At 39.7% G+C, this 14989-nt stretch overlaps 1 protein-coding gene across 1 annotated transcript in view; it reads left to right on the top strand.

Annotated features, from left to right (window-relative positions):
* The window catches only part of LOC139944530 (exportin-5-like), a 207142-nt gene that overhangs the window by 98556 nt on the left and 93597 nt on the right, over positions 1-14989 (top strand). Inside the window, exons 10-12 of the mRNA XM_071941578.1 lie at positions 5721-5933; positions 6391-6481; positions 13086-13208. Of these exons, the coding sequence (XP_071797679.1) occupies positions 5721-5933; positions 6391-6481; positions 13086-13208 (427 nt within the window). The remainder of the gene's footprint in view (positions 1-5720; positions 5934-6390; positions 6482-13085; positions 13209-14989) is intronic.

Here is a 14989-nt window from a genome sequence, read left to right as displayed (position 1 = left end):
GTTGGACATGTAATAGAAAAGTGTCATACATGTACATACAATGTATCATTGGTTAATGTTAAAGAGTCCCAAACAATCGCATTAACATCTTGAATGAAATTTTCTATATTACTTGCACTAAAATTACGCTTTTGAAATTTTCTGTCAGTTTTAGGACTTTCTTAGGACTTATCACACTCCAGTAGATTGATTTTATAGTCACCCATTATACATGTAAAGCATTTTTTGTTTTCATTTGATACAAGGGATAATATATTACATGTAGTATGAGTCCGTAAAGTTGCTACATAAAACACAGGGAGGCTTGTATACAATTCCAATGAGAATACTAGCTTTACCTGAATCAATAAGTTTTATAAAACATGTTTCCATATCAGGATTGTTAATTGTTAAATCAGTACAAATTTTATACACCAGATCCTCCCGTATATAAAGTGCAACCCCTCCACCCCTCTTGCCTTGTCTACAAGTCCCTTCAATAGCATAGTTAGGAATTTGAATAAGAGGGCCATGCATATCATTTAACCAGGTTTCAGATATTCCAATTACCGTAAAACTCTTTTGTAAAATTTCAATAGACTGGGTGATGCTTGATGCGTTTTTTCGCAAACTACGAGCATTAATATGCAACAATTTAATTTCAGAGCTCGTGATAAAATTATCAAGCAATTCATTCTGATCTTAATAATTGCAATTTTTGTCTGGAATATAAAGATTTATATCAGGATCTATATAAGAATTTATGTCAGTTTATGAAAATCATTCATAGTTTAAAGTAAATTCAACATATCAAGCACCAGTTGGAGTGAGTAGAATAAATTTTGTGTGTTGGTTTGTCTCACACTGGCACAACAAACAAAGAGAAAAACAGAATAGAGAACATGTATTAATATAACACATTATAATGAATAGGGTAGGTGGCCTTAGCTTTCGATCCAATCTGGACCTTCTTCAGAGGCATAAAACAAGTACAAACAAATACATATCCATTTATAGAAAAAGAGAGGGGAAAGGGATTAAGGAAAGGATCCAGAAAGAAGCGAGAAATATCAGCCAATCAAAGTTTCTATTTCAGAAACAATATTGGTGGCTATGAACCAATAGGAGTGAAGTGGCGAGGACAGGAGATGTTTAGTATGTAGTGATGGGTTACTGGACCATAAAAGTGGTAAATGTATTGTTCGACAACAATGCAGGGAAACTTGAAAGGGTAGGGTTAGAGAGCAAGTTGCATCATGATGCAACTACCAATGGTCAATTAATAAGAATAGCAAGATCAAAGGTATGATGATTTTAAAAATAGGTATGAGGGTATATAATAGGTATATGGAAAAAAGGGGGATTACTTACATTACATCAGATAGTTCTTCTATTTGGAGTGGTGTCCTCGGTCGATGATATTACGGCTGAGGTTTCTCCAGGTCTTCCTGTCCCCCATGCACGTGGATACTTCCCCGGCTGTCACAAATCCAGTGTCCTTTTTCAGCAGATCGACATAGGTAAGATGGCCTCGACCTCTTTGGGCTTGACCTTGCTTGGGCTCCCAGAGCACAAGCTTGCTGGCTGGAAGCTCAGGGTGGCGATAGCAGTGCCCTGCAAACCTCAGTCTTCTAACGCTAAGCTTGGGGAACCCGAGATAGAGGTCTGTGTTTGATTTTTGTTCTTCGCTTCCGACACCAAGCACCTGGCGTAGCAGTCTGGTGCAGCAACCGTCAAGTTGTTTATCTAGAGCAGATGTTAATGTCCATGCTTCGCACCCATAAAGTAGCACTGATTCAACAGTGGCCACGAAGAACTGTAGCTTCAGGTGTTTACTCATCTTTGTACACCATACATTTTTCATGCTGTGGAGTGCTTTCCAGGCCAGAGCTTTCCTAACTTTGATATCCCTGCTTGTGTTGTCAATCCATGACCCAAGATATTTGAAGTCGGCCCGTCTTAAGTTTGTCCCCATTGATTGCTTTGAGGCATGTACCCTTGTCATCCGTATTGTATGCCATGTACTTTGTCTTCTTGATGTTCAACTGCAGACCCACTTTTTGACATTCAGTCTCCACCCTGTCAAGAAGCTCTTGTGCTTGACTGATTTGCTCTGTAAGTAGGGCAATGTCATCTGCAAAGTCAAGGTCTGTAAGTACAGTAGGTCCTACTCTCCTGCTCTGTCTGGGGTTGATTATGAATCCAAGTTCCTCCTCTTTGCCGCTGACAGCCTGTCTCATAGCATAGTCTAGGACGATGACGAAGAGAAAAGGTGCTAGGGTATCACCCTAAAGCACACCAGCAGATGTTTCAAACTCCTCTGTTTCACCATCAGGAGATACTACCTTGGGCCTGGTGTTCATGTACATGTCGTTGATGGATTGGACAAGCTGCAGTGGTACCTTGAAGCAGCTAGTATTTTCATCATATTCCCTCGATGTATTGAGTCAAATGCCCTCTTAAAATCTATGAATATTATGACTGCTGGTATAGTTTCCTTTTCTTTACTCCTTCAATGATCCTTCTTAGAGCTAACACTTGAGCTACAGTCGACCTGTTTTCTCTAAAGCCGTTCTGGTTCTCTCTAAGAGAACCTAATCTAATAGTTATAGTGGTGAATTTATAAAAACAACTTTAAAAAAATAAATAATAACTTATACTTTATGTACAGAATATATACAACATATAAGTTCTTAGGCAGGAGTGAAGTGGAGGGTAATGGGAAGTTATTTAACACCAGTGTTTATGTTAGTGTTTTTTTATGTAGTGGGATGGGTGGTTTTTAACTGTGGGGTGGGTTTCAAGGGACATCCTTTGTGGCAGGATGGCTTTGTAGAGGTGCTGGTCACCTGTTCCTCCTCGCCACTCACTGGCTTGGTATTTTTAAGCTTTTTTGGTTCATATGTATCGTCTTGTATATTTATGTTTTTATGCCAGTGTAAAGTTTAATAAAACTAAACTAAAACTAAGTCCAAAGGGTTTGACTGTCTTGAGTTGGTGAATCCAGTGTGATTCTCTATTCTTGCGGTGTGTGTCATCACCATTGCAAGCTTCAATCACCAGAAGTTTAACATCAATGACACTATGATTGGGGCTGTGTTATTTAATAAAACACATTATATGTATATCTAAGTTTAATTTAAATGAACTGTGGTGCAACATCAGCTTAGGCATATCCCTTAAGACGATAAGATCTGAACGGGCCATCGCGGATCTTGTACCTGATCATAGCTGGAACTGACCAGGGTATATACATGTACATGTAGGTGAAATGGACCTGTTCATCCCCTTGAATGCGTCGTAGATGCGATCACAACCTCGTCTGCACCCTCGAGCTTAAAGGAACACATTACCTTGGATCGGTCGAGTTGGTCTTTGGAAAGCGTTTGTAACCGTTTTTTATATAATGCATATGGTTGGAAAGATGTTTTAAAAGTAGAATACAATGATCCACACAAGTTTGCCTCGAAATTGCGTGGTTTTCCTTCTACTGTGCAAACTAACACGGTCGGCCATTTATGGGAGTCAAAATTTTGACCCCCATAAATGGCCGACGTGTTAGTCGACAAGGTAAAGGGAAAACCACGCTTTTGTTTTGACCAACTCGTCCGATCCAAGGCAACGTGTTCCTTTAAGGTGACTGGTCAACAGTTCCTGGACAAACTCCTCGCATGATCTTGATCCTGGCCTCAGCTCCTTCGGGCACCCCTTGGGTTACGATATTGTTACGGCGGCTTCAGTTTTGGATGTCATTGATCTTGTCTTCAAGGATTTTGATGATCCGTAAGTTGTATTCTGTTGTTCTTTGGTCAGTGATTTGATGGAGTCATGGGTTTTTTGGACAAACGTCACAGAGGTTTTCAGATCAGGAATATCTGAGGAATTCGTAGACATCTGGGTATGGACCTGCTGATATTTCAGCTCTAAAGAGCTCAGTCGGGTCTCAATGTCATGATCTTGTCCAGCTTGTCGTCAATGGTTGAAAGCTTGCCACTGCAGGGCCAAATATGTGAATATTCTTGAATATTATGTCTATTCTTATTGAAGTGGAAATTAAAAACTCATTAACCAGAAAAAATTATATAAGCAAGCTAAGTTGTAGTTTAGTTGTAATAGTGTTTAATACTGCTGTATTTGTTTTTGTTCTTGTATCAAGAGGGGGTCTTAGTCATTAAGTTATTGCTTCTTGGAGTCCTCCATCCTCACAATTATCCTAATGTCTGTATGTTTTCTTAAATATTATAAAACATGACTATTTCAGCACTTATTCTTTGTGTGTTTAAAATAAAATAAAATAAATGGGTGCAAGAATGAATGAATACAGTTCATGAACTCATCACACTTACTGCCATATTATGGTAACTTCTTAGGCGCCTTGTCAAAACCTCCCGGGCGTTCCTCCGCTGACAGTCTGCGGACTGGACAGCAAATACCGCCGTTGCTAAGGACCTCGGACAGTCCGCGGAAGAATGGCCATGTGCGTTGAAGCGCGGCGAAGTTAATGAGCTATCCTTGCCGGGCGCTGTTGTTAGTATAACAATAAGTCTCATGAATAAACAAGTTGTATGTTCAGGTCATGAATATCAACGGCTTGGACGCGGACTGGCCGTGCTCTCCCAGAACAATACATTTTCTACTCACGAATACCATCGTCCTGGAAGCGGACAGGCCGCACCAACAAGACAGTTACACCATCCAGCGCATGTGATAATCAGGGAATGATTGCGCCTGTATCACATCGCAATTTGTGATGCAATTTTGATGATTTGCTATGCAATTGTAAAAAGTGCATCGCAAATGATGCGATCCAATTTGCGAAGCATAATGTGCAACATTTATGCTTGATACAAAAATATCGATTTTTAACCTGAAACCATTCACATTCAATCAATTTTCCTGCAAGAAAAACGATGCTTAATTGATAAGAAATCACCACCGCCGCGACTACTAAACGTTTTCTTCCATGTTGTTGAATACACGATGCTGCTCTGGCAGTAGGGCAAAATCGACCAATGAAAACATTCGTTACGCGCTATATGGAAATTCAACAGCCAATAGAAACACCGGTCTCTGAAACTGTGGCTTCCTCCCCCTCAGACATTGGACAAACCAGACTATCTGGTTGTTTTGACATGGAGACACTCTCGCACAGGTGTGTAGATTTGTTTATTGGTGACGGTGACTTGGGATTTTATAAATAAGAAACTAATGTTTTCCGCTTGGAAAGTAAGAACGAACAGTTATAATTGTCCCCTGGATACTCTGACCCACTTGGAACGGAGTTTGCACGTAGCCTGGAACTTTTGTCAGTCGAAGCTGGGAATAAAGACAACCATTTTTAAAATTCATGTTTTGGTTATGTAGGCCCAACCAAGTCTGAAAAATCACACATTGGAGGAAATGGTTTTTAGTTACACATCCACCCTTACTTTGCTTTTTAATCTGCAAAGGTAAAACCATTGTTAACCACCTACGTTCATCCGCGGTTCCGCCGGTCAGCTCATAAGCTGGACCTTACAATGGCCGACCGGTCACTCCGTGGAGCTCCCGGAATATTCATGTTTATTGACATGTAAATGAGCCGTCGTGGCTGTGGACATGCCCGGTTGCTACGGTTTCTTTTGTTACAAAAATCCGCGGACTCCCGCAGAATGCACGCGGAATTGAACAGCTTCGACGTTTTGACAAGGCGCCTTATTTTGCCTAGTAACTTGTATAATACTTATTATTTTTATGTACAGGGTTCAGACATAAAAGATGTTGGCAGACCTGAAAGTTTTCCAGATTTTCTACAAGCTTTGCTTGCTTTCCTTGAGCATCCCAGCATGAATTTGTGCTCTATGGTTGTACCACTTTTTTCAGCATTTTTTCGTCATGATCAGATCTCCAGTGATATGTATCTTCAAGCAGTTGTGCCAAAAATCTTGGAACTTTTAACAGTCAAACTCCAGAAGGCATGTATTTTGTTGAAATAATACAAATTTTTTGTAATAATGCTAAACTCTCTCTTTGTTATGAGGTTATTCTGTAATCGCAATTCCAGATTCATTGTGTTGCTAAAAGAAATGGCATTAAGAGTCTTTGTTTTTGGCTTGAGGGCAGTAAGTCCGATTGTACCAAGATTCCAGCCCTAGTGCCAGCCATGGACCCAATTGGTGCCTAGAGTCTCACAGCCAGGATTTTGTGAGTATGTTATCTTCTCAAAATAAATGGGAAAATCATAGTACTTCAAACATAATCTTTGCTCTCTTGGCTTTGTGTAGTCATGGTTTCTTTTGCCAGTAGTACTCTCAAAGAAAACTACTTCCAGCAATTCAGAGAAAATAATCCCTTGCGAAAACATAGATGATCCTTGGCGTTAACTGGTTAACCTGTGTGTTGAGTTAATGCTTGAAATGTTTGTCTCCACAGATTGGTTATCCTTCAAGAGACGACTCTCCTACATGTGCTTATTCACTGTTAGATTATGATAGTGATGAGGAATTCTCATACAGCTTTGCAAGTAGGTATTTTAAATAATTATGATAGTTAAAAGAACCTTAGGAAGACATTCAAAACGGTTTTCTAGTAGCTACCCTAATGTCTGCTGGGTATCTCTGTTTTAATTGGTCCTCAGTAGTTAGGTTTATTTTGCCCTTTGCACAGTAAGATGGTGGCAAGCCGCAAGCAAGGCTTTACATGCAAGCAAAATACCAAAATGTGAACATGTACATGGACATCACTCGCACATTGTCCCGTGGACGTGCTTATCTTTGCCATTAATGTTGAAGCAAAATGGACGCTCCATAATCCTCTGTGGCTGTTTTGACAAAAAACTACAAACTTTATTGCCCTTGGTCATTTATCAAACTATCAATAAGTTTGTAAGAAAATAAAATCTTGTTCATGTGAAGTTATGTGAATGATTGTAAATTAAGATGTTTGTGCATCACAACAGACTCTTGGGTCCTTCAAACCCTTCCCTCAGGTTACGAACTCGAGTTTACAAGTCCGCCACCTCAACCTCTCAGGTTTCCCAACCGACCCACTCCGGTCCCAAAGGACTCTGCTCGGCGGAGCATTTTGGAGAAAGAGATCGCTCTCCTGCTAGAAAAGAAGTCTATACTCTCTCTTTCTCACAACACTGGCCCAGGTTTCATCTCGACCTTCTATCTGGCTCCCAAGAAACTCAACAAGTGGCGACCAATTATCAACCTTCAGCCCCTCAATGCCTTCATCCGACCCAAGCTTTTCCGGATCGAAACACTGAAAACTGTCCTACAATCTTTCCCTTAAGGTTGGTGGGCCACTTCCCTCGATTTAAGAGATGCTTACCTCCATGTACCCAACCATACACATTACCAGAGATACCTCCAGTTCACCTACCGACGCAAAACCTACCAGTTCCGCCGCTCCCATTTGGCCTCTCAACTGCTCCAAAGTCGTTGCGGCAGTTCTACATCAACAGCAGATTCACATTTTTATGTACCTGGATGTTTGGTTGATCGTGGGCCCCACCTGCCAAGACACCCTTCGGAGCTTGTCAACGACCATACAGCTTACACAGGAACTTGGGTTCATCATCAACGTAGAGAAGTCTTCTCTAGTTCCATCTTAATGCCCATTATTTCTAGGAGCATCCCTCAACTTGACGACCGGGAAAGCCTCCCCCACCATGGAATGTTGCCTCACCCTTAAGGAATGCATTCAAATCTTCCTTTCTTCATCAACGCTTCCAGCCAAAGCCTGGCTCCGCCTCCTTGGCTTCATGGCCAGCCTTGTGGACCTTTTGCTGTGGTGCAGAATGCACATGCGCCCTCTTCAGCTTCATCTGCTCCTTCACTAGCGACCCCGAACAGATGCCATATCCAAACCAGCCCCATCCTCAACCCACCCCATCAGTGACACTGACAACGGATGCCTCACTTTCAGGTTGGGGTGCGCCCACCTGGCTGATCTTTCAGTGGCGGGAACTTGGTCACCTGTGGAAAAGCTACTTCACATCAACCTGCTGGAGCTTCTAGCAGTCCAAAGGGCTCTTCAGCAAATGAAGAACAGAGCCATACATTGTACACCGTACAGTGCTTATAAAGACATTCCACAGTGATTTCCTACATAAATTGCCAAGGGGGTACCCACTCTCTTTCCCTCTGCATGCACACGTGGGAACTTCTGAAGTGGTGCATTCATCATCAGAGCTTACTACAGGCGCACCATCTATCCGGGAAAGAGAACATCATCGTAGATGCACTCTCACGGGGTCGAGCAGTGCCAACAGAGTGGTCCCTCCACCGTCCCACAGGACAAGCTATGGTGCCCTGTCTGCATTCTGAAGTTCTAAATCGATCGGACGAAGGGACTGCGGGGTGACACAACACAGCTATTCATCACGACAGTTCGACCATACCGTGCGGCCACGAAAACTTCTATTTCCCGGTGGATCGCTGAAGCTATAAGCCTAACAACAACTCTGGCGCCTGCTGCCACTCAACCGGCGCCTGTTTGCCCATTTGTTTCGCACTCAGTGTAGTATAATCAACACAGGTGAAACTATAAATAACAAATACATAACTAGAGATAGTGATTGTAAACAATCACAAAGCTGTTCCGGAATGTTTTGTAACTAAAAGTTTTCTATGCTACAATAAAACATACGCATTATGACTTTATGACATGTGATTACCTGGTCTTGTATGTGATACTGAATCGAAAAAAGCTTAAAAACCAGAAATAAAGGTCAACATGGTGTAATGGTCATTATTTTGATTAAATTTAACCCAAGTTCAAAAATCGGTTGTGTATTTCTTGAGATAGGGTACCACTTCCGGTTGACCCGGAAGTAAAGGTCAATACTGGGTCCCGGTAACGCAAGCTCGATTTTGAATGGCCAAGGAGTATATAACTGAAAAATGTTTGAAAATTGGTTGTGCAGGTCTTGAGATATGGTCCCACTTCCGGTTGACCCGGAAGTAAAGGTTAACATGGGGTCACGGTTTTCAAAGTTAACATTTAGTGTCTAAGGAGTCTATAACTGAAGAAAAACTTGTAATCGGTTGTATAACTCTTGAGATATGGTCCCACTTCCGGTTCACCCCGAAGTAGAGGTCAAATCGGGGTCACGACTACCCAATGCAAATCTGGTATGCCTAAGGAGTCTAATTATGAAAAAAACTTTGAAAGTGGCCCTACACTTCTTGAGATAAAGTGCAGCATGTGACTGCATCCAGTTTATGAGGTACTACGTTGTACCCATGATGCCAAGATTTTTAATTAATCGTTAATTATAGACGTACTTTGATTGATTTTAATGGACTGAAACATTTCTTATTAGAATCAGTTAATTTTTCCACACGAAATATGACATTTTGAAAACTAACAGATAAATTATTTTGAAGTTATTGTCATTTATTGTGTTTTTGACTTGTAAAACGTTTCCACTTTTAATGCCATATGTTTTGTACACAAAAAATAAAACGCGCAAACGTATCACGTCATGATGACGTGACTGAAACTGTTAGGCTGGAAGTCTTATCAACACTTCAAGACAAGTCCATAACCGAAAAAAGTTTTTGGATTGGAAGTTTAATTCTTGAGATATGATGGGAACAATATTGCCTAATTAAATATTCACACGGCTGTCACGTGAATAATTAATTAAGAATTTTAATCTAAATAAATCTCAAATTTAAGTTAGGCCATAATCTTTAATATGGTATATGATTTGTCTCTTATAATTCTAATTTGACATTTGGCAAATTGAAAAGTCAAATGTTATTCCAATAGGGTTTTAGGGAAAGAAAGAATAATAATAATAATAAAAATATAAAAAAAATCTCGACGATTACAATGGCTGTTCCGACTGAAGTTCGGAAAAGCTAAATAGCTTACTAAATAACACGAAAATGCACATTATTAAATGCTTAAGAGGAGGGAGACAAAAGTGAAGCATATCAGTACAATGAAAACAACTTTAACGGTGAAACTTTAACATTTAACACTTCAAAAACATGGGAAATGTTCTGTGGTTAACGGCAGCGTTCTGGGGCACTGTATTGACATTACATAAACCAATAATAAATATACGGGAAACAAAGGGGATAATTTACATACTAAGAAATAAATATATAGGATTTGAGGCATTGCATGGTGGGGTATCAATACATGTATATATTGGTTTGCGGTAACACCATGTGTGTATATCTACTTGCCAGGTAGAGTTGTTCTTATAGAACTGTCTTGCTTTATTCTACTGCCGTGGAGTAGAAAGTCGGAGGTTCGGGAGACTTCTCAGTTCTGAAAAGAACTGTCCTGCTTTATATCTATTACCAGGGCGGATGGTATAGAAATTTGACTGGACTACAACTTAAGCTCATAGGATCGTAATAACTGTACTGCCGCGGAGTCAGTTCGGAATTGGTCTCAACGTTTCGACTAGCTTGCTCTAGTCATCGTCAGGAGACTGAAGAGGTAGAGAGGAGTGGGCTTATTTATAGGGGTTCAGTGGATCCCATGTGTGAGAAACCTCTCGGGTGTAGTGAGGCGTGTCAGTAGGTTGGTGGTTGTTAGAGGAGGAGGGAGGATAGTATGCCAAATGCTGCTGATGAAATAGCCGATATCTTGTGGCACAGTGTCGTGTCTGTGATTTCGATAGCTTCCCTTAAGAAATAATTCCAAGCAATATAATAAACACTTAATGAAACAGCAGGAAAATTAATAATGCGGGAAGCTAACTCCATAAATAACGCCGTAAATAAGGGGACCGAATGGGGGAGTTGGCTCAAAGGCAATTAAATTGTAGGGAAAACAAGAAAAGGCATCTTGCTGATTTTACCGAACAGAGAAATTTGTACACAAGGAAAGTTTTGTCTGGGAAGTTCTAAATAAAGATATTTATTTACATGTAAGGAAAGTCAATGCTTGAAAACAAGATAAGGTTACTTACAGGAGATGACTACGCAAAATTTCATGAGCAGAACTAAAATAAAACTCTAACTGAACTCAACGGAAACAGGAACAGAAATTACCCTACGGTCTTCACTACAAGAATCTGCTAAGCAGCCAACGCCCACTACGTTGGCACCTGGGGCATACTGGACATTCCAATGGCACTCAATACAAAGAAAATACTGGGAATGCCGTGATTATAAAAAATAAAGGGGAAGGCGGGCGGGACAATACTAGGAATACAATAGGATAATACACTACAAAAACACACTTATCGATGGAGATAACAAGACAGTTAACAAACAGAACCATGGCTTAAAGACACTGGACACTATTGGTTTTTGTCAAAGATCAGTCTTCTCACTTGGTGTATCTCAACAAATGCACAAAATAACAAACCTGTGAAACTTGAACTCAATTGGTCAGTATGATACTATTCTTTGACACTCAATTGAACTTCTAGCACACGTTTTGTTGCCATGTGCCTCATTTTGGTTGTATACATGTACATGTAGGATCCATGCGCAACAAGCCTGGCCTACAAGTTCATCTTCTTCAACTTTTGTGGTGAGACAAATTTGGTAAGTTTGATGACAATATAGTTATATGGTATAATCCATCTAAATTTTATTTAAATTTTTATAGGGTTAGGGTTTATAGTTTTATTTCTCTTCTATACTAAACTAATGAGAGTTTGTACAGAGTTTGTACACTGTACATCAGGTACATATATGTACATATTGTAGCTATAGAAGTTGAAATTTTCAAAAATGTTGATTGACTTTGTTCCTTATTTTAAATGTCCTTAGATCACACAGGCCATTGTCAAACATTGAAAAGCAACAGCAACACTTAGAGTCGTAGATCACACAGGCCATTGTCAAACAAGGAAAAGCAACAGCAACACTTAGAAAAGGCAGCTGACGACTACGAGAAATACAAGGAGAAAAATGCAGTGGCTGTCAGAAATGTAACAGAAAAAAAACAGCAAGAGAGTTTGCTGTATTATCGTCAACAACATCAGCTTGTGTGAAAGGGGAAAAGCAAACTCATACTTGCAAACAGACCTTGAGATGAGAATAGTGTGACCACAATTTTGTTTTGATATGTGCATCTCATAAAGATTTTGAGGACAAAGCACAAAAAATAGTGTTAGTAGGACTGGAACGCGTTCAAAAAGGTTTACTACATGTACTATAAAAGTATTCCTTTGTACATGGAGAATCTTGTGGTTAAACTATTTAGTAGAAGGGCAAAGGGGATCTAGTGTTGGTAGGGGTGGGGTTTGGATAGGAGGGAGGGTGTGAGGAAGAGAGATACTGCCCGTTTAAACATTAAGCTGAAAAGCGTTGTGGAGCGGGACAGCTGTACTTCAAGAGAAGCACAAGATTGAAATTCACTGGACTTTTTTCTGCACCTCCCATGGCAAAGGTCCTGTGGATGGCATGGGAGGAGCAGTGAAACGTCAGTTTTTAACAAAAGTCAAAACTGTGGCGTTTGCAAGATCTTTAAGAACCAGGGTGAACTGTACTCGACTGCGCATACGATGAAGTCTTATTTGACGCGAAATTTCTACTCCATATTGTGGAATATCTTGTAGCAAAATGGCGTCAGAAAATAGGACACAGCATTCTTCAATGCATGCCCCAAAATGAGCTGTAGTTAACCAGTGTAAAATGCGGCGCAAAACCTTCGTACCAAGGGTTCTTGTGGCTCATTGATCTCTGTATTTGCTGCCCGGGCTAAACTCCTTCCATTTTCCTTTCTCTTTGATTGGAAGTTCCTTGTTATCGCCAGAAAGATAACATTGTGACCTTTATTCCATTGTTTCAGAGTTCCCACAACTCATGTGTATACCTACCTACATAATGTAGAAACTTGAAACACTGTGTGGACATGTACATGTCCACACTGTTTTTTTACAGTGTATCTTTTTGTTTTCTGAATTAGACAATACAAAGGAGTGTCCACAAATTGTATGCAACAAAGAGCTTCATGTGTGCATTAATTGTCTGAGTGATAACTCAAGAGGGACTTTAGATATCAACTTAATGTATGGATTGGTCTTGAGATCCCCAGAAACCTGTTTTCTATGGACCACCTAGATCAAATGCTTAAATATGGACTGGTATGCAGGGGTTTTGTGTTTACCAACCTAACTTTTTTGTTCATTGTTTTTTCAGTTCATCGATCCCATCAGACAGAGTTACTTCGTCTCATCACAGGACATTGTCCACTTCTAACTTCCCAGGTAGCTTGCAATTGGTTTAGACAGCTATTAGAATCACCCTTGGATTTGGAACCAGGTAAAGATTTGATACCTTTCACATATTGATACAACCTGGGAAGTAAACTTAGATATTGACATAATACATGTACATGTGTGTGTAGAGAGAGACCGCCAACATATGGCTAATTATTACAGTTGGTAGAGCACAAGCATGGCCGCTCAGGACAATTTTCCTTTGTTCAACCTAAAATCATTTAAGTTTTCCAGTCAAATTTCCATTGTGGTTTATTATTAATTCAATTAATTTATTAATTTGATGTTTTGTTCTTGGGTTGAATGGGTTTTTTGTTTTTTCCTTAAGCAGGCTATGACAGTACAGAACTTTTGGCAGTACCTTATCCAAATTAGCAAACTCTTTAGGTGTTCGGGTAACAGCCCGAAGAACTCATTTTTATTGTCTGTTTTTGGTTTTTAATATTCTTCTCTGCATCGATTGTTTTAAGAAAAAAAAAAAAGTTGCGAAGCTTGCATTAAGTTGCAGTAGTAGAATAAAGATAGACAGTTCTCTAAGAACAAGCTCTACCTGGCAAGTAGATACACACATGGTGTTACCGCAAACCAAATATATAATAACAAAAGTTGTAACGTCATGCTGAGGTCATCAGTTTTGAAATATACATGTATATGTAAGTTTATTATAACTCAAGAAGCACAGAAGCTATTCCAACAATTTATACTTCATCGGAAGACTTGTAATGCGCACGTATCCACCCTGCTTGGTGTTCAAGGCGCAGTTTATTAGCTCAAAAAACTGTAAAGTAAACAATTTAAATTGAAAATTGTAAAACTGCTTTTAGATACGGATGTAAAAAAGGCTAAAAGTCACAAGCAGATTTATTAAAATAAAAATTTTAAAAATCAAACATAAACTAGAATTTAGTATTTGTAGAAGCAAACACTAGGTGTTCGGGCATCGGGGTCAGTGTCATGTTGATATCAGAACATTTTAATTGAATCGATACAAAAAGTATTGATCCAATGATGTATAGATTGTAAAAATCCATTGCGTATATAGTTTAAATATTAAACTCTGATGAAATGTAACTCATTACCGGATGAGGTCATCATGATGTCATCAGGTTTGTATCATCTTGATGTTAAGGTTTAACTGCTGATGAGTCTCAATGTCTCAAAGTTTCAATTTAAAGGGGCACACCGGTTGAATTGGGCTATTTGGGCTACAAAATAGACTAAGATATGACTTCAACGGTCTTCCAGGAATGAAGTAGAATAGTCCCTAAAAAAAATCATCAACTTTAGCTGTTTTGTGCATTTAAAAAAAAAAAAACCTTCCAGGCTACTGTAGTTTTACTTCCAGCCGTCTAAAAGTAACTTACCAAACCAAATTAAAATCTTTTTTTAAACAAAATTATTAACGAGTAATTGACAAAAAAGATCATGTATTCAAATTATCGCTACAAAATGTAAATAATGGTGACAAATCTAACGTAAGATTCGCATTCAAAGAGTCTGTCTAACAAAAGCTTGTTATATGGCCCCATGGCGTGGAGCAATCGCAACGTAAGCCTTGGGGCATATCACGTACCGCACATGCCGTGTCTCGTGGGGGCTGGAGGTGTAATCCCGGGCGCTATGATCTCCCAGCTTGCGGGTCTCACGTGAGCTTGTGAGGAGTTGGGAGCCAGACATCAAAGTACATGTTTGTCATCGTGGGTTTGTCAGTCGGTACACCTCGTGTTGAATCCGTTATTTCTTATGATGGCAACGTTCCAATATTATGCTCTGTTTTGTTTCATGGCTCCTAATATCTTTTTGTTAGGAGTTTTCAGGTAATTA

Source organism: Asterias amurensis, chromosome 1 (assembly GCF_032118995.1).
Source record: "Asterias amurensis chromosome 1, ASM3211899v1".
Classification (NCBI taxonomy): Eukaryota; Metazoa; Echinodermata; class Asteroidea; order Forcipulatida; family Asteriidae; genus Asterias; species Asterias amurensis.
This window is presented reverse-complemented; position numbering and strand designations above follow the sequence as displayed.